Raw genomic sequence first — 20,097 nt, forward strand, 5'->3', positions numbered from 1 at the left:
TGTGATGTGACCTGAAGGGTAGAAGAGTTTAGATGATGATTGCATGTGGTTTTGAGCAAGTAATAAAAGCACGGTTTCTTCATCAATTAATCCGCAGTTCCTTACTGTATGCCGTCTAGTTATAGGCACTGTTCTGGGTGGTAGGAAGGTATATACCCTTCATGAACTAGACTGAGGTCATTGAGGTCAGACTTCTGTCTCAGGTGGCTGTGATGGACTTAGGACCGCTCTGGTTCATCCGCTCAGTACTAATTATTATTTTCTGCTCTCTGCCTCCAGAAGATAGCACTGGCTTCCCTTTTGTTTACACCCATAACACATGAGTCACCCCTTAGCCGTAGTTGTACTACAGAATCAAGTCACACCGCAGTCTGGGTTGTACTGACTGCTGCTGCTCTAGTGTCAGCCTGCACTCACCGGAGGAGACCAGCTGCACAGTGAACTGTCGTCTTCTGTCCAGTTTCGTTTAGTGCAGCACATATTCACATACAGCCAGGCGAAGTCGTCCTTCCAGCACGGAGGAGGTTGAAACAGGAAGATTACAAGTTGGAGCCTACTTTGTGCTACATAGTGAGTTTAAGGCCTGCCTACATACGTGGAGAGCCTGTCTCAGAACAAAAACAGAACCCCTAAAACAAAACAGAACACCGCAAAACAGCAACGCAGAGGTTTAGGAGTATACAGCTTTTCTCAAAAGTGCCAATATATCATTACAAAGCCCTTAATCTGCCAGGTGTGGTGGCACCTGTCTGTAATCCCAGCACTTCAGATGTGAGGCAGGGGATTGACACAAGTTTGAGGACAACAGAGTATATGTAGTAAGGTCCAGGCCAGCTGGGGCTATGTATAGCAAGTCCTAAAAGTGAGCTCAGGAAATGTACTGTGCACTAACTTTCAGAAAGTACTTCCCTAAAGGTTGCTCGCTCTCCAGCACACAGAAGTCAGGGCAGCAGAAGATGTGGTTCTGAGCAGCGAGGTGAGTGTCAAGCAAGCTTTCCAACCAGAGCCCATTTCCTGCAGTGGGAGGCACTGACACTCTTTATCTTTTAACGAATTGGTACCTATGGGTAAATGAAGTCTCTCTCTCTCTCTCTCTGCTTTTCAAGACAGGGTTTCTCTGTGTAGCCCTGGCTGTCCTGGAACTAGCTCTACAGACCAGGCTGGCCTCGAACACACAGAGATCCTCCTGCCTCTGCTTCCTGGGTGCTGGGATTAAGGGTGTACGCCACCACTGCCCGGCTCTTTCTGTTCTCTTAAAGGTAGGTGTTGGTCTTGGACTTGACAGTTTTGGCTGATGGTTTCCTTATGCACAAAGTGGTCCTTTGAGGAAAACCTGAAAATTTATTTTATAAAATTTAACCAAATAAAATTATTCTAAAAAATTAGTTTGATGAAATATATCTTATATTTATTCTTTGACAATTTCTTAATGTAAACAAATCCTCATCATTTCTGTCCTTAACCCTTTCCCTCGCACTCTTTCTAAGCACCCAGCATGTCCCCGTCTCCACCTCATGTGTCCACCCTCACCCATTCTTGGTGACCATTTAGTCCAATTTGTGCTGCCTGTTGGAATGTTGACTGGTCTTGTTGACTTGACCTGTGCAGGTGACTAAAGCTACAGCTAGTTCATGGGTACCCTGGCCGTGTCTTCCGGAAGACGGCGGTTCTCGGCACTCCTCCCCATCCTCTGGCTCTTACATTCTTTCTACCCCCTTCCCACCGTGTTCCCTAAGCCTCAATGCATGTGGGGGTCATAGAGATGTCCTATGTAGGGCCCAGTCACATAATCTCAGCATTTTGACCAGTTTTGAGTTCCTAGTTAATTGCTGGCCACTACAGAGTTGACTAAGGCTGAGGCCAGCTGTTTGACAACATGGTTAGTTAGCAAGGCAGCAGTGATTGTTTCCTTCCTACGACCTGTGACCTTCCAACCTTGGGCTTTTGATCAGGTTTACAGTACCAACTATGAATTCCCTCAAGCGAAAATTTTCTAAATAATACTTTGATTTCAAATATTTTGCTTTCTTCCTATAATAAAATTGATTATATCTTTCTACAATATATCTGGGGGGCTGGGGTATAGCTCAGTTGTAGAGTGCTTGCCTACCACATAGGAAGCCCAGGATTTAGTCTTCAGCACTGCATAAGGAAAGCATGGTAATACATGTCTGTAATGTAGCATTCAGAGGTAGAGGCAGGAGGATCAGGAGTTCAAGATCCTTCTTGACAACACAGCAAGTCTGAGGCCAAACTGGGCTACATGAGACCCCGTCTCAGGGGTTGGGGGGTGTATAGTTAGAGGAGCTGGGTTAAAGACCAAAACAAACCTGTATATATTTTATCTGTGTATGAGCCGGAGAGACGGTTCATTGGGTGAAAGCAGGCCTAAAATCAATCTGGCACCTCCTGACAAGCCTGATGTGCCAGGAAGCATCGTAACCCCAGTGTCCTCAGCAAGGTGGGAAGCTGAACCGAGACAGGAGAACTGAGTGGACCAGTTAGCCTGGAGTGTGCAGCACAGCAACAGAAACCAGACAGCGCACCTCCCGATGATGAGGACGGAGCCGACTCCTGAAGAGTGTGTCCTCTGACCCCATCGTACAGAGACCAGCTTCCTCCTCTTGTTCTCGCTTTCCCTCTGGTCCTTAGGACTCTCTTAGTCTGTTCTCATCATTATTTATGTAATTGTGTATTCCAATCTAAACCTCGAAGTTTGTTACATACCAGCATTTTGAAAATGATTCCCCGAAGTGACTGCTCACATTCCAGTATGTGTAAGTCAGGGTAGTAAAAAAGGGTTGTTCTGGACAGCAAGAGGAGAGCCAGGCATGTTTTCCAACTAGAGCACACTCCCTGCAATCTGAGGCAGAGATGAAACAGCAATTCCTCTTGACCTGGGTTTGGGTAAGGAGTGGATGGATTGATGTAGTTTGCTCAAATTACAAATGAGGAGATGCTGAAAGACTCTTCGATTCCTTGGAGTTCAGGTGACTAAAGTGTCATGTGACTTACCTGAAAATAAAGTTTAGGGTTCCTTTTGGGTGGGAGTATGTTTCGAGACAGGGTTTCTCTGTGTAGCCCTGGCTGTCTTGGAACTTACTCTATAGACCAGGCTGGCCTCCAACTCAGAGATCTGACTACCTCTGCTGGGTTTAAACCACAGCCTGGCAAGTTTAGTTCTTTGTTAGCAAGAAGGTGAGAACTTGTGCTTTGTAAAGAATAGAAAAGATGAACAAAACAAAAATATAGTACAAACCCGTATCAGGGTCAATAGAAGACAGGCGCTGGATAGAAACACAGGCTAGCTTTCCCTGGCTTTTCTTAGGTAGAGAAGGCTATCAGAGGGGAGGAGATCTCAGGATTTCCTTTTAAAATACATTTTATCAACTATAGATACCTCCAGGGCAGGCAAGATGGCCTAGTGTGTGTGCCTCCAGACTTGACAGCTTGACCTATGGTAAAATGAATAATTTCTGCTAGTTGTTTTTTGATTCCACATGTGCACACACATGCACACACGTACACACGCACATGCACACACACAAAGTAAAATGTAAAAAGAAGAAAGTTGCTTCCAGCCCAGAATAGTAGTACAGGCCTGGAGTACAGGCACTTGGGAGGTAGAAGGAGGATCAGGAGTTCAAGGCTAGTGTTGGCTATGTAGCAAGTCTGAGGGCAGGTGGCTACATAAGAGAGACCCTGTTTCAAAAAAAACAAAACAAACAACAAACTTGTCTTAGGTTTCAAATAAATATTCAGTCTGGCAATTGTTAAGGACTAAACTTGAGCAGATGTAGGATGAATTCTTTTGGAGCTTTGTAAGATCTATTCTGTAAGTTAACTCTGTAGATCTCCGAAGGCAACAGGAATTGTGTAGTTATGTACATAATCCATGATTGGCAGGAGTCCCCACTCACACGTTTGTGACATAGTTTCAGAGAGGTGAGGAGCACTGTACACTAGATAGAAATATGTGCCCCTCCTCAGGAGAGAGAGAAAAGGCAAAAGCAGAAACTGTAGAAGAGGGAAAGACCCATGGAGGATTGATTTCAAAGCCAAAGGGCATTCTGGAAGCATCCTTACAGATTAGGAATATCGATCAGTTAAGAGGAAGTTCTGTTATGTGCTGTTACCCAGGGAGCCTCCCCCGCAGCCCCCAGGTGATCATCTTCTTAATGGTATTACCACAGCGAAACCTGACTGAGCCATTACAACATCTGTGGAGTCTTGGAAAGGATAGCAATGTTTGGTGACCTTGGCTAGCAGTTTGCAGAATGGTCTCTTGGTTCAACAACTGATTATATTGTGGATTTATTTGTGCTAGACATTGGCATTCTAATAGTGAGTAAGTAAATATGGCCTCTTCCTTGAAAGGATTTATAGGCTAACAGGGAAACAGTCTCTTCTCTTCCCTTTCTTTCCTTCCCCTTCTAGTTCTTCCTCTCCTCTTCCCCTCTTCTCATCATTTTCCTTTTTCACTTCTCTTTCTTTTCCTCTTTCTTCCTGTTCCTTTCAGAGATAGGTTCCAGCCCAGATTGGCCTGGATGGGACTGTGTCCCAGGTGGCATGTGCCGCCACTGCTGTCGGAACAAGATGAGTTTTACTGAGTACACTGTGGATGTGTTGAATGTAGATAAGGAGAAATAGAGTGCCAGGGGTTCTGTAACAGGAAAGACTGTAAGGTATGACATGCTTTACACACCAGCAGTTAAAAGCTGCTGGAGTTATCCAGGCTGGCAGGTGGGGATAGAGATGTGAGAGGAAGGCAAGAGGAAGAATAAGGATTACTTCCTGTCTGATGGTTGCGCTAAGAATCCATTTTTCTTGCACTATTTGTCTCCTTCCCATGGGGAATCAATAGGAATTTGGGCCTGCCATCCTTTCTACATAGTTTCACTATCGACATGAATGCTTGCCTTTGTAGGTCACAGGAGGGGGTAGAGAACCAAGAAGGAGGTGGACACGTGGCTGGGGTACACTCAAGTCCACTTGCTCCGTTATTCATCTGGGTGTTGGTCCCAGTGTAGGTGAAACTCAAGGGAGGCACGGATTGGTTCCCACCCTGAAGTACTAACCTGACCCCTCTCCTTCTAGGAAGTGGACATTGTGGTGGCGCCATGCAACAGCCACCGGCCTGCCGTCGATGTTCTGGGTGACTTGGCCAATGATTTCTTGCCTGTGATAACCTATGCACTTCACAAAGATGAACTCTCTGAGAGGGATGAGCAAGAGCTTCAGGAAATCAGAAAGTATTTCTCCTTTCCCGTGTTCTTTTTCAAAGCACCCAAGCTAGAGATAATGGACCCGTCCAGTGGGAGAGCAGAGTGTGACAGATCACCACTGTATCGACAGCTAGTGGAGCTGGGCTATCTGAGTGGCAGCCACAGGAACTGTGGAGGCTCCGACCAGGACAGCAAAGCTCAGAGCATGTTGGTGGAGCAAAGTGAGAAGCTGAGACAACTGAGTACATTTTCTCACCAGCTGCTACAGACCCGCCTAGTGGATGCAGCCAAGGCTCTGAACGTGGTGCACTGCCACTGCCTTGACATCTTTATTAACCAGGCTTTTGACATGCAGCGGGACCTGCAGATCACTCCCAAACGTCTAGAATATACTAGAAAAAAGGAGAATGAATTGTATGAATCATTGATGAATATTGCCAACCGAAAGCAGGAGGAAATGAAGGACATGATTGTTGAGACACTGAACACCATGAAAGAGGAACTCCTGGATGACGCTGCCAACATGGAGTTTAAGGGTAGGTTCTAGAGCTTGGTGGGTGCCAGGACTGCAGCGGCCTCTGATTCCTTGGGCTAGAAACTGAATACCCTGATTCTTAAGTCCAGCAAGAGGGCACCTGTCGTAGTCAGGGTTTCTGTTGCTGTGAGGAGACACCATGACCGTGGCAACTCTTATAAAGGAACACATTTAATGGCGTGGCTTACATTTTCAGAGGTTTAGTCCATTATCATCATCGTGGGACATGGTGTCATGCAGGCGGACATGGTGTCATGCAGGCAGACATGGTGCTGGAGGAGCTGAGTTCTACATTTTGATCCTTAGGCAGCAGGAGTCTATGTCCATACTGGGTATAGCTTGAGCATATAAGACCTCAAAGCCAAGCCCCAACAGTGACACACTTCCTCCAACAAGGCCACACCTGCTCCAACAAGGCCACACCTAATAGTGCCATTCCCTAGGAGCATATGGGGACCAATTACATTCGAACTACCACAGCACCTTAATCATTTAGATGAGGTGGCCTCTTGCTTTCATGGACTTAAGATTCACTCATTCCTCTGTGGGCCATGAGCTTAGCTTTTCCTAAGTTTATCCTTAGCGCTCTCTACTCTCCACCTTCTGTCTGCATCCCAGCATTCCTGAGAAGAGCTGCTTGAAGAATTGACTGTGTTGTACTTTGACCTTGGCTCTGTCAGCATGGCCTCACTGGGTTGCTTTTTGTCCTGTGGTCTTATCTTCTCCTCAGGCTGCTCCTGAAACCCAGCTCAGGAAAATTTCCCAAGGCATGTTGAGCATTTCCGGCAGTCTCTCATCCATCACAGATGACTGCTAATAAAACTGGGGAGAGCCATCAGTCAGGGCTTTTGGTGCTGACGGTTGTTTGACTCTCCACGCATGAGCAGCAGCTTTACCACAGAGTAATTCAAAGGACATTGTTTCCAGTTATTGTTTAGATTTCCAGTTGTGAGCACACATGCACATCATCTCGGGGGCCCAAACCATGAAGGCCACGTGGACTTGGTCAGGGCTGTCTGTCAGAACCTTCACCGCATAGGGTCTGCTGGGTTTCGTTGTTTAGATGAGGGGAGGGGACAAAAAGGCTTCAAGGGTAAACGATTTTGCTAAAGGTCCTACAACTAGTAAATAATAGAGACAGAATATGAACTGAGACAGTCTCATTCTTGAGTGTATGTGTGTGTGTATTTTATATGTATATATGTATGTATGTATATATGTATGTGTATATATATGTGTGTGTGTGTGTGTATATATATATAGATAGATAGATAGAGAGAGAGAGAGAGAGAGAGAGAGAAAGAGAGTTTGTTTGTTTGTCTGTTTGTTGTTAACATAGTCTCATTGTGTAGCCCTGGATGTTGTCCTGGAACTCATCATGTTGGCCTCGAACTCACAGAGCTCTACCTGCCTTGGCTTCCTGAGTACTGGGATTAAAGGGACGCACCACCCCCAGTCCTTGAACCTGTATTTTAGAGTTCAGTGCTTCACTGCTTAAACCAGCTGTTTTCAACATGTGGGTTGAGACCCTTTCACAGGGGTCACACATCAGACATCCTGCATATCAGATACTTACATTATAATTCATAACAGTAGCAAAATTACAGTTATGAAGTAGCAACAAAATAATTTTATAGTTGGGGTCAGCACAGCATGAGGAACTGTATTAAAGGGTCACAGCATTGGGGAGGCTGAGAACCTCTGGCTTAAACTATTCTGTTACTGATGTCCCCTTCTTCCTGTTACCCAGCTTCAGAGCCTCAGCATATCCTGAATTCTCTTGTTTAACTAGTTGTCAAGTACCCATGAGTCCCTTGCAATTTTATATCTACCTATGCTCTGCTTTTCTGTATATCTTTTGAGACAGGATTTCATTGTATAACCCAGGCTGGCTTTGAGGCATTCCTCCTGTCTCAGCCTCTCTAAGTGCTGGGATATAAGCATTCAAAACACTCCTGCTCCCGTTCTGTCTTTAGTCGGCCTGAAGTATTTTTACCTAAGCCGTCTCCTAGCTTGTTGCTCTCTTTCTCCGCTTCATCTGTGCTGGCTTACTGTCCCACAGGCTAGTACTGAGTCCAGTCTATTCCGAGAGCTCCCAGAGCCTTTGTCACCTGTGCCAATCTTGGTCCCACTCGTCACCTTCCTGCAGTTCTAGCCGGGTTGGTCCTCACAGCTCGCTGTCCCCCACACACTCCCTCGACCTCTTCTTCGCACGTGTCCAGCTGCAAAGCTGAAATACCGTTTACTTTTCTTCGGTTCCCCACCTCCGACCTGCCTCAAATGCTGCTCTTGTCAGTCACTAGTGCTGCGTCTCCGTCATCTGTGCTCACTACGCCCCCACGCCTTTCACCTGTGACTGCTGTCATAGTTCACTTACTTCAGTGTACACCTCTGCGTTCTGAAATGCCAGAGTTGAAGAATATGAACGTGGGGTTATTCATCATCTTACACCTTGCAGCAAAAGACAAAGTATCTCCTCCTTGCCTTCCTTCCTTCCTTCTTTTTTTCCTCTCCTTTCTCAGTAAAAATGGATAGAGGGATTTTTAATGGCTGAGAAAGGCTCATGTCAGTCAAGTCCTAGGACGTCCTCTGAACCCGTCACTAAGCATCCTGGCACACCAGTGCTGCTGTCTTACCCACAGGCGGCGGCGGTGGCCGGCCGGGGCAGCAGGGTTAGGTAGACACTGTAATGTGGAGTGGGTTGTGGCAGGCACACCACATTGAGTGCCTTCGATACAGTGTTTAGTGGAGGAGCCGTGGAAGTACCTGGAGCCAGCAGCTCAGTGTCTGACCCTGCTTACTGCGTTGTAGGTCTGTGGACCCACACACATCAAGAGCTACGTATTAGGTGCAATTCAATGTCTGATTCTCGCCTTCTTCTGAGTCCTTTCTGAGTAACTTTGAAGCAAAAATAAAGTGATTTAAAAGAGGGCTTGCACATAATCTGGTAGAACCAGATTTCGGTTGCTATTTGTTTTTAAATAATGGTCTTGGATGTATGCTGGGGGACAGGATATACATATTTTAGAAAATATTTATGTTTTAATCTAGGTGTGGTGGCATATGCCTGTACTCCCCGCTCTCAGGAGACAGAGGCAGAAGAATCGTAAGTGTGAGGTCAGCTTGGGCTATGTAGGGAGTTACATGTCAATTTTTTCCCCTTGTTTTATAGTAGTGGGAATTGAGCCTAGGGCTCATGCATGCTAGAGAATATACCACTGAACTGCATTCCCCCCAATAAGATAAATGCATATATATGATATTTAATTCAAACACATGAGGATGCTGTTCCCTAAACATCCAGTTCCCCTCCTTAGGTTCTTTTGCATTTCCCTTCGACTTCTAATATGTATTGCAGAGAACTTTCTTCAAATGTTCATTTAATTCTATCTTCTAATGGATCTACCTTGTATCATTTTCAGCCTGTTTATTATTACAAGTGATTGAATTAGTAGCATTGTACACACAGTCTGAGATTTGTGAGGACAGAATTCTGGAGAAAGAATTTCCAGAAGCATAGCCAGTCAGAGGGTGTATAGAGTTGTCACTGCTGGTTTAAAATTTTGACACCTGTGCCCGCCCAGGTGGAATCAGTGCTTGTCTGATGACTGAGCCAGACAGTGTGAGATTTAACAAAGATCCTAGATTTGGAAGTGAGGTTTGTGCTCAGATTCTAGCTGTATTGCTTCCCGACTGCTCATCTTTTCTCCCAGTGCCCTGTAAGACGACTTGGTAAATGGTCTTATTAATAAAAAACTTGAAGCCAGATATTGGGGTGAAAACTGAGAGATCAGAGGAATAGGACAAGCCACAGCCACCCTCACCTTGCCAACTCCTCAGCCTCTGGAGAGAGCTACTTCCTGTATACTCACGCCTAGATCCTTTCTGTGCCCTGCCATCTCACTTCCTCTCTCCACCCAGCTATACCACTTCCTCTTTCTGCCCAGCTCTATCACTTCTTGTCTGTCTGTACAGACCTCCAGAACTCTATGGTTAACTAGCACTGGGATTAAAGGCTTGTGCCACCACACCTGGCTCTGTTCCCAGTGTGGCCTTGAACTCACAGAGATCCCCATGGATCTCTGCCTCCCGAATGCTAGGATTAAAGGCATGAACTACCACTGCCTGACCTCCATGTTTAATATAGTGGCTGGCTTTTTCCTCTGATCCCCAGATAAGCTTTATTGGGGTGCACAAATAAGATATCACCACAGTGCCCACTTTGTCTTATCTCTGAGGCTGTTTCCTGACCTACAGAATATATCCATTAATATCTACCAACAAAGGTCCCTTGAAGATGAAGTTAGGTTATCTACATATAGTGCCTTTCAAATAGTTTCCACTGAGTGAATGGTGTTCTTTTCCTCCTGTAACTGAACCTAAAAGCTACTAAGATCAACAGATTTGTTTTAGACATAACTGTTCATTTTCAGGATCTTATTTAATGTAAGTGGCTGAGCATTGCCTGGCTCTTGATCATACTAAGAGTCAGAATTTGATAGCCAATCATATCTTTTCTTTCTTTCTTTTTTTTGTGTGTGGGGGCATGTTTCGAGACAGGGTTTCTCTGTGTAGTTTTGGTGCCTGTCCTGGATCTCACTCAGTAGACCAGGCTGGCCTCGAACTCACAGAGATCCATCTGGCTCTGCCTCCCGAGCGCTGGGATTAAAGGCATGCACCATCACCGCCCGGCTCCAACCATATCTTTTCATGGCCACCATCACGGTAGTTCACCGGTGATGACTTGGGAGATGCCCTTATTTAGTGTGTCTGTACCTTTCCTTCACTGCTAACTAGTGTAGTCTCTACCTCTGTAGATGTCATTGTCCCTGAGAATGGAGAAACAGTAGGCACCAGAGAGATCAAATGCTGCATCCGACAGATCCAAGAGCTCATCATCTCCAGGCTTAACCAGGCGGTGGCCAACAAACTGATCAGCTCAGTGGATTACCTACGGGAAAGCTTTGTTGGGACCCTGGAACGGTGTCTGCAGAGCCTTGAAAAATCACAGGATGTCTCAGTTCATATTACCAGCAATTATCTCAAACAGGTATGAAAAGAATGGTCGCTAAGACACTGTGTCACAGATAACATCTAGAATAATGCACACACAAGCCCGACCTCAAATTAGCCAAGGATTTCCCTTTGAAACAGTCTAGTTGAAATTTCATTTTGTTTTCCTACTACATGACTACTGCCTGGGGAGGTGCTGATGAACTGTAAAATCATGGTTGATAAAAATGAAAAGAAAGTAAAGAACCTAATTAGTCACAAAGTAGGGGTGATGAACTTGAGTTGACTATATATTGAGGGATAAATTTGCGAATATTCAGGCTGGACTAATTCTTTTGTTTGGGCAGCAAAAGGTAGGAGTGGGGACCATGTAGCCAAGACTGGCCTGGCCTTGAACTTGCTCTTCTGTCTTGCATTCTCTTGTCTCTACCTCCCAAGTGCTGGGATTACAGTCATGGTCTGTGTCTGGCCAACTATGCTTGTTTTGTGTGTGTGTGTGTGTGTGTGTGTGTGTGAGAGAGAGAGAGAGAGAGAGAGAGATATCAGGGGGAGACTCTCTGTAGACCTGGCTGGCTGAGAACTTGCTATGTAGAACAGGGTGGCCTCAGAGAGCCCCACCTTCTTCCTCTTCCTCCCAAGTACAGGGATTAAAGGTATATACCACCACACCCAACTTGCTTGGATTTGCTCTTGAAGTTGTTCCGAAATGACTATCTGTATATACTTCTTCACTGTTCTCTTTCAGATCTTAAATGCCGCCTATCATGTTGAAGTCACATTCCACTCTGGGTCCTCAGTTACAAGGATGCTTTGGGAACAAATTAAGCAGGTGAGTGCTCCTCAGAGAAGTCTTTCCATCTGTGTCGGGCTACTTACATCCTAGACTCTCCAACAGAACAGAGTCTTAGATCATGCCGTTAAAGTAGGGTGGTCATTATTCTTGTTTGGCTCTCTGAGAGAATTTTGTTGTATGCCTATTCTCAATTAATGACTACAAATGCTCCCCTTAACCCTTAAAAAGCCATAGATGTATGTAACACTTGATGAAGCCACAAAATTCCACCTCACTAGTTTCTTCATCTTTCTTTTATTCAGCCTAAATGTTTTCTCAAAAGTAGGTATTGTTGGGACTGGAAATACAGCTTGGTGATAGATGGTTTGCATGATATATGCAGGGTCATAGGTTTGATTCCCCGGTACCAAAAGAGCAAACAAGTAAACAAACAACAAAAATCTAGACATTGAGTTGGTTATGATGGCATGCGTCTTTAATCCCAGCATTGAGGAGACAGGCAGGCAGATCTCTGTGAGTTCAAGGCCAGCCTGGTCTACATAGTAGGTTTCAGTATAGCCAAGGCTGTATAGAGAGACCTGCTTCAAACAAAACAAGCACACACGAAAAACCAGGCATTGTTGCCGGGGGCCAAGAGTGTGGTTCCTGTCCTGGACTTGCATCTATGTAGAGTTATTACTGCTTCAGGAGAGTCATCAGTTACTCCCTGGCCTGGAGTGTAACAGGTGGAGAGTTGTGAGCATTTAGGTTAGGCTTACTGGTCTTTGGTGCCTTCCTCTGGCTGAACCCTGGTTTTGAGGTAGATGGAGTTAGAGATGATGTTGGATTTCCTAGGCTCCTACATTAAGAGCTGCTCCTGATGAGTAAGAGCCCAGTGAAGGAAGGGCATTGTTGGAGCTGCCTGGGAGTTCCTCCTCCTTCCGTCGGTGACTTTACTGTCCTCGTCTTGGCAGATCATCCAGCGCATCACATGGGTGAGCCCACCCACCATCACTCTAGAGTGGAAGAGGAAGGTGGCCCAGGAAGCCATCGAGAGCCTCAGCGCCTCCAAGTTGGCCAAGAGCATTTGCAGCCAGTTCCGCACTCGGCTCAATAGTTCTCATGAGGCTTTTGCGGCGTCCTTGAGGCAGGTAGGTGTGCAGGAAAGGAGTGAAGGCTGGAATAAGCAGAAAAGAGGCAAAGAATTGCTCTCTGCTGTCCTTATACTTAAAAAATCAGTACATTTTATTCTGTTAAAGAATAATAATATGTTATAGAAAGTTTCATCACCAAATTTTTCATGTGGATCTTTTTATAACTCTAGAAAAGTTGGAGTGAGTACAGTTAATTTCTTCCCATATAACTGAATGAAAAAGAGTATAAAGAGTACACATTTAAATATAAAGTTTATATTGTATTTTAAGAATGAATGACAGAGGAATGACTTTCTAACTTAATACCAGTTCATAATTATGTGCTCCCTTCGGGAGCATGTGTGTGTGTGTGTGTGTGTGTGTGTGTGTGTGTGTGTGTGTGTGTGTGTGTGAGAGAGAGAGAGGGAGAGGGAGAGGGAGAGGATGACTAGATATGAATACTCATATCTATCTAAGAGGAAGATGACTGTCATTGTATTAAATATGTCATGTGCTTACCATTCAGTTCTCACAGTTGTTGGCGTGAAGGAGATACTATTATTTCTATGTATCAGGTGGAGAAGCTGAGGTGAGGACTTGAGTCTTGTGTTGTCTTTTTCTCCTAGCTAGAAGCTGGCCACTCTGGCCGTCTGGAGAAAACTGAAGACCTGTGGCTAAAGGTTCGAAAAGACCATGCCCCCCGTCTGGCCCGCCTTTCACTGGAAAGCCGGTCTTTACAGGATGTCTTGCTTCACCGTGAGTCCTTGTTTCTTTCCAAGTAAATGGAGGACATGCAGGGTCTTCCAGCATTCCTTTGCCTGCCTCCAAGAATCCCGGTGTCAGGCTGCTCCTGCCTGGCAAAGCTGCCTCAGGACTTAGTGATGCTTCAGAATTCATTTTGGTTCTGCTGCTTATGTAATATGAATAACAAGATCAAAGTTTATTCGGAATCACCCAGCTCAGTTATTTCTCCTGGGTTGGAACAACTCTTGAGTTTCTTCCCATTGCATGGGTGAATGGTCACACTTCTGGCCTCTAGGCCGGTCGCATCTAAGAATCTTCAAGAGAATGCCTGGTGAGTTCCTGTTCCTTCTGCCTTACTGCTGTCTTTATATCTTATAGGTAAACCTAAATTAGGCCAGGAACTAGGCCGGGGCCAATATGGTGTGGTGTACCTGTGTGACAACTGGGGGGGACACTTCCCTTGTGCCCTCAAGTCGGTTGTCCCTCCAGATGAGAAGCACTGGAATGACCTGGCGCTGGAGTTTCACTACATGAGGTAGGTCTTGGCTTCATTAATCTCTCTGGGGAAGACCAGAGAAGCCAAAGGCTGGATTAGTTTTGTGCCACAAGCTACAGCATGTCTGTTCTCTATATACCTGGATTTCAAAACGTTGTAACGTAACTAGAGTTTATAGATTTAGGCCAGACATGCTATCTTTGCTTAATCATTTCCCATCATAATTCCTCAGCTCTTCATTCTGTTATCTTTCTTGGTCACTAAGGACTGTCAGTATTGATTGTCCACAGTTTTTACCTTGGTGGAGAAGTAGTTCTCTTTTCCCTCTGTCTGGACTTGGACTAAGCGTGGCTGTGAGGTTCTTTCTCCCTATACCCTGGCATCTCATGCCGAATTAGAGCCCGAGTGTGGTGGCCCCAGCCTTTCTCTTTCTCACAGGTCTTTGCCAAAGCACGAGCGACTGGTGGACCTGCACGGTTCGGTCATTGACTACAGCTACGGCGGCGGCTCCAGCATCGCGGTACTGCTCATTATGGAGCGCCTGCACCGGGACCTCTACACGGGGCTGAAGGTGAGGGAGGCCGGAGCCAGCTGGAGCCACGCTCTGCCCTTCATCTCGACTTCATCCTTTCCTGTTTATTCAGGACTTCTGATGGTCACAGAAGTTGTTGGACTAATCTGGCTTTGCTGCATTATTTCCAGAAAAATGTCAGACATTTCTCAGAATCCATTTTTGTCCCAGTCTATTTCTGTGATGCTTTTATTCACTACTTTTAATTTTTTTTTTTTGTTTATTTGCTTGTTTTTTAAAACAGGGTCTCACTATGTAGCACTGGCTGGCCTGGAACTCTGCTATGTAGATTAGGTTAGTCTCTAACTCACAAGAGATCCACATGCCTCTGCCTCCAGAGTGCTAGGATTAAAGGAAGGTGCCACCTTCCTTTAATTTTATTTACCATTTTGATGTCCCGTGGTATGTTGAAAATACAGATTCTTTGGAAGAGTAGAATAGCTTTTTATTACTCTTCTGGATAAAGCCAGTATTTGTTAAGTGAACAAGTATTTATTAATGACTATTTTGTGCAAGGCCTTGTATTAAGCACCATTAGATAATAGCAAAATATGTAATTTCCAGGCACATTTAAGAAATATTCCTCTTGTTTTCTCATACACTCAATTTATGTAGTGTATGAGAGAGATGTGGGGTGGGGGCAGCCACAGAGTCACTTATATGGTCTGGTTATGTGATCTTGATTTTTTAAAAAATAAATTGGGGTATGCCACTGAAGAATTACATTTGAATAAAGGTGAAACTCAGTTGAATGCTGAGTTTAAACTCTCATCTAAAAAAATAAATCACCAGTAAGGGATTTAGGTTTTTCTTATCTGTCCCCTTCACTGGAGCTGAGTAGAAGGAGCGAGAAGCTGATCTCAGTGTCTGGATTCTCCTATATGAGCTTACAGGGAGACTTTCAGAAGTAAGGTAGAGAAAACAGGAGGAATATTTTCAGGAGTCACAAGAAATTGGTGAGATGAAGAGGAGACTCCAAGTAGTTCCTTCTTTATCTCAGGAGTACCTGGAGTTTTCCTGTAAATGGGCTCCAAGATCCACTTGAGGATCCTGGAGGAAATTAATAGGGTGATTTTCAGAATCACGAGGACTCTAAGTTAAAGTAATCAGAGTGCCTTTGGAGTTGGAACCTATAAACTCAAACCTGGGCTGACCAAGCCTGTGAAAACAAATCTTCCTCGAGGCAGTGCCAGAGTCACTGTGATGTTGGGAGTGAGACGTGGTTAGTCCTTGAACTGCTGCTCTGATATGGATGTGGTCCCGCTGACCAGCTGCAGCCTGCAAAGGGCTTCATGTTGCTTTGTGTCCTGTACAGCTTGTTCTTCCTGCACCTCCCGTTCACTGCTCTGCCCTTTGTGCCACCGTAAGTCATTTGGTTGCTCACAACTGGAAGTCTCAGTTGGGTCAAGGAGTTGGGCTCCTGTGACATCTAGGCTCTTTTGTCTTCCCAGGCTGGGCTGACCCTGGAGACGCGTCTGCAGATAGCTCTGGATGTGGTGGAGGGAATCCGCTTTCTGCATAGCCAGGGGCTTGTCCATCGGGATATCAAACTGAAAAACGTGCTGGTAAGTAAGAGCTCTATTCAGAGAAGATCCCTGCCGCTGCAGAGGGTCTGCGAAAAAGGCACTTGGATTTAGGAAAAGTCTATGTGGAAGCAGGCATGGTGACATGATGGCGGGTGGATGGTGTCCTGAAGTTAAGCTTAAGGAGCAATTTCAACCGAGCGCCTGTGTCAAACACTTTCCTCCACTGTTGAGAAATTCTAACTTCATAGAAAAGTTAAGAATGGCATGATGGCAACCCAGACTCCTTGTATCCTGTGTTCCTGTCAGGATACCCACTCAGTTGTAATTTCTGTTTGTCTTCCTGCACCACGTGAAGGTCAGTTGTTGATAACACTTCAATCCTAAATATGCCAACGTGTCTGTCTCTCCTAAGAAGAAGAATCTTCTACACAATTAAGATGCCATTGCCACCTTGAGAGATCAGAACATTGATACAGTACTGTTATTAATATATATTCTGCTATTATCTCCATTATGTCCAGTTGCTCCAAATACGGTCTGTCTGCTGTCTGTCTGTCTGTCTGTCTGTAACCTAGGATCTAATCCAAGGATGCTGCAGTATATCTTGTTACCATGCTATTTCAGCCTTCTTCAATCTAGAATAACCTTTGTCCTTTTTTGTTAATGTCATTGGTATTTTTGAGGGGTCCAGGTCTTTGTCATTGCTTAGGGCTTGATCAGAGATGCTAGACGAGAGCTAACGTGCATAACGCACCTTAAAAGGTCCCATTGCATTAAACCATAGGAATCTTTTGACTGACTCCTCTTGAAAACATCCATCAGGGTCACTGAGATGGCTCACAAACTATGGTACCCATTACTATAGAGTAGAAGGAGAAAACAGACCCCTACAACTTGTCCTCTGGTCTATATCACAAAGTAAATAAATAAAATGTAATAATTTAGAGAAAAAAATACCTTCTAATATCACCTGTCAACACCCCATGAAGTTGCAGTTTGGGGGAGAGAAAGATAGCCCAAAAATTATAGATAGGAAGCCAAGAGACAGTCAGTCGCCAGATGAGACACATTGATTCTCTGGGATCGGTATGTGCTGATTTGTTTTTGTACCATTGTTGTTCTCTCTACTGTGCTGGGGTAGAGCCAGGGTCTGTGCATGCTGGCTCAGGTCTCTACCACAGAGGTACGCCCTAGCCCTGTATTAGAGCCTTAAGAACTCAAGAGTCACTTCAGCTGACTAAGAGGGAAATCAGGTGCCAACATGTTTTCCTCATCTTACAGACCTTCATCCTCACTCTTCCAAGAGTCTAGGGATCCTAGCATGTTCCAGGGGTATAAAGATGAGGGAAACACTCCCTGCCAGCAGGTTGTTCACTGTGGGGAGGAGGACAGTGACAGAAGGGAGTCTGAGACAGGGAGGCTGGAGGCAGGACTCACTAAGTACTGCTCTGAGGCTGGGTGTGCTGACCCAAGGTGACTTTGACTTGCTCTTTTTGGCAGCTGGACAAACAAAACCGTGCCAAGATCACTGACTTAGGATTCTGCAAGCCAGAAGCTATGATGTCAGGCAGCATTGTTGGGACACCCATCCATATGGCCCCTGAACTTTTCACAGGTAAGACTGGAGGGCCAAGAGTGGGTTTAGGCAGACCCCAGTACTCTGCCTTGGGGTGCTTCCCCTCGGTTAAGTAGTGTGTACAAGTCCTGCTGGCAGCTCTGACACAGGCAGTGAGAAAGCAGACCAGGGAGAGGATGAGGGAAAGGATGAGAGACGGTGAGACGTAATGGAGTTGCCAAGTACTCTTTCGGCTGTGTCTCTGGGCTATTAGTGCTGTAACTGCCACACTTAGCACCTACTTAGTCATAAAGTTCGGTTGAATAACTTGTAGGTGATGGAACCTGTCATTAAAGAACTTATTATCAACATGGAGATATACTGAGAGGTAAAGTCATTTGGAAGCAGTGTAAGGCAGCGTTAAATGCTAGATTATAGGTGCTATGATGTACTGTGATACAGAGTGAAAGCACAAACTAAGGTTGGAGTGCTGGATGGAGTTATGGTAGAAGTGAGGATTGGGCTGACATTGAGTCCTAGCTGGAAAAAGAGGTGGTGGAAAGGGAACTCAGGGCTGAGCGTCCACTTTGCAGAAGGCAGGGCAGGCATGTCTCTGGAGATCTTGTTTTACTTCATCCTTTCAGCAAGCCTGTGGTGATGTTGGTATATTTCTATGTCAGATTCATAGATTAAATTGGGACTGAATTGATGCAGTAACTGACCCCTAAAACACTGAGGTAGAAGGCCTGACCCTGTGATTTGAATCTAGGCCTTTCTGTCTCTACAGTCCAGTCATGAGGGCAGAAACATCTGGAGGCTGAGAAGGGGAAATACCAAAGGGAACTGCAAAACAGAAATATTTATGACAGGAAAGAAGTCACTTGGCAAATAGTGACAGACAAGGCCCGAGAAGTCCAGAGACCGAAAACCTTGGGGAGGGTTAGGGTCTTGTGCAAGTAAGGAGGTGCTGAGCTTCTGAGCAGGGGAAGGTGGCAGAGGACATATGCCTGGACCAGCTTCACAGCCATTGGTGGAAGGGATGTGAAGGAGAAGACTCGTGTGAGGTGCCCAGTTAGGCAAAGATTGTGTCCATGGTTAGGTTGGTACTGATGCTGAAATAAACAGGGTTGCAGATTTGAGATAAATTCAGAAGACAGTGGGGAAGCTTTTTTTACTGCCTTGATGTGAGTGTTGACTAGAAAAGAATGGCTGGCATGGAAGATTGAAACTCTGAGCCATAGTAGATGGAGAATGATGGTACTGTGCCAAGGAAGATGGGAAAGAAATCACCGGTCAGTCGCTAGTATTGATATGAGGAAAAATTAGCAATGCACTTCACTTTCTTTTTTTAGATTTATTTTATTTTATATATATGAATATTTTGCCACATGTATGTATGCGCACCAAGAGTGTGCCTGGTGCTCAGGGAGGTCAAAAGAGGTTGAGTTCCCAGGCACTGGAGTTACATGTGTCGGGAGCCATGTGGATGCTGGGAATCAAACCCCGGGCCCTGTAGGAGCACGTGTGCTCTGAAGCACTGCGCTCCCTCCAGCCCTGGATTCCCTTCATTCCGTAGAGGCCGTCACCTGGCTCTTCCCTGGCTGACACACAGAAGAACTGGGAATTACTAAACAGTGTCTGACCCTCACTGGGGCCAAATAGACTCTTTCTGTTCCTAGGTTTACTTTATCCTGCCCCTGCTGCTATTACTCCGCCTTGCCTGCTGCTTATTTAAATTCCCTTCATTGTCGTCCACCCTGTTGCTGTCAGGACACTGTTATAAAATAGGTTATTCTTTTGTATCCCTGCTCTGAAAAAAAAAAAAAAAAGACCTGCTGCCCACCAACTCTAGACTCCTCTCTGCCTTTAAAATCTTCCTATGAGAGAGAGATAAGATCTTCCTATGTATCCTAGACTGGCTTCAAATGACCCTTCTGCCTGTCTCTTTGAGTTCTGGAATTACAGGTGTGCACCACACCTGTTAATTTTTATCTTTATAATCTTTATTTTCTGGTTCCCATCCATATTTCTCTAATATGGCCTTTTAGAATTGATCTTGCAGACTGTCCCATTAAAATGATAAAGCCATTAAAATCGTTAAAATGAGTTTCCTTCTTTTGACAAATTCTTATCTCTCAGCTGCCTTAGCATCTAGCTTTCTAGATTGTAAAGTGGGCATTACAAATGTGCCTTGCCTACCAAGCAAGTTGTGAAGAACAGTAGATGTGAAAAGCTTTAAAACTTGTGTAAGGACCTGCAGAAGCAAAGTGGCAGCTCACTGCTGCTCCTCTGTCTCCACTGTAGGAAAGTATGACAACTCCGTGGATGTCTATGCTTTTGGGATCCTCTTCTGGTATATCTGCTCAGGCTCTATCAAGCTCCCCGAGGCATTCGAGAGGTGTGCCAGCAAAGATCATCTCTGGAACAACGTGCGCAGAGGTAAGAGCCACCAAGCTTCTTTGCTTTGACTCCCTCACTGAGAACAGACAGCCTGGGCTCCACAGCAGGGCCCCCTTATGTTCTGGCC

At 45.3% G+C, this 20,097-nt stretch overlaps 1 protein-coding gene across 1 annotated transcript in view; it reads left to right on the plus strand.

The window, feature by feature from the left end:
• Nucleotides 1-20,097, plus strand: part of Dstyk (dual serine/threonine and tyrosine protein kinase) — a 49,256-nt gene that overhangs the window by 25,196 nt on the left and 3,963 nt on the right. Inside the window, exons 3-12 of the mRNA XM_006988808.4 lie at nucleotides 5,098-5,761; nucleotides 10,578-10,810; nucleotides 11,519-11,602; nucleotides 12,520-12,696; nucleotides 13,305-13,434; nucleotides 13,801-13,957; nucleotides 14,357-14,489; nucleotides 15,941-16,054; nucleotides 17,516-17,630; nucleotides 19,875-20,009. Of these exons, the coding sequence (XP_006988870.2) occupies nucleotides 5,098-5,761; nucleotides 10,578-10,810; nucleotides 11,519-11,602; nucleotides 12,520-12,696; nucleotides 13,305-13,434; nucleotides 13,801-13,957; nucleotides 14,357-14,489; nucleotides 15,941-16,054; nucleotides 17,516-17,630; nucleotides 19,875-20,009 (1,942 nt within the window). The remainder of the gene's footprint in view (nucleotides 1-5,097; nucleotides 5,762-10,577; nucleotides 10,811-11,518; nucleotides 11,603-12,519; nucleotides 12,697-13,304; nucleotides 13,435-13,800; nucleotides 13,958-14,356; nucleotides 14,490-15,940; nucleotides 16,055-17,515; nucleotides 17,631-19,874; nucleotides 20,010-20,097) is intronic.

The sequence above is a fragment of the Peromyscus maniculatus genome, chromosome 11, assembly GCF_049852395.1.
Source record: "Peromyscus maniculatus bairdii isolate BWxNUB_F1_BW_parent chromosome 11, HU_Pman_BW_mat_3.1, whole genome shotgun sequence".
Lineage (NCBI taxonomy): Eukaryota > Metazoa > Chordata > Mammalia > Rodentia > Cricetidae > Peromyscus > Peromyscus maniculatus.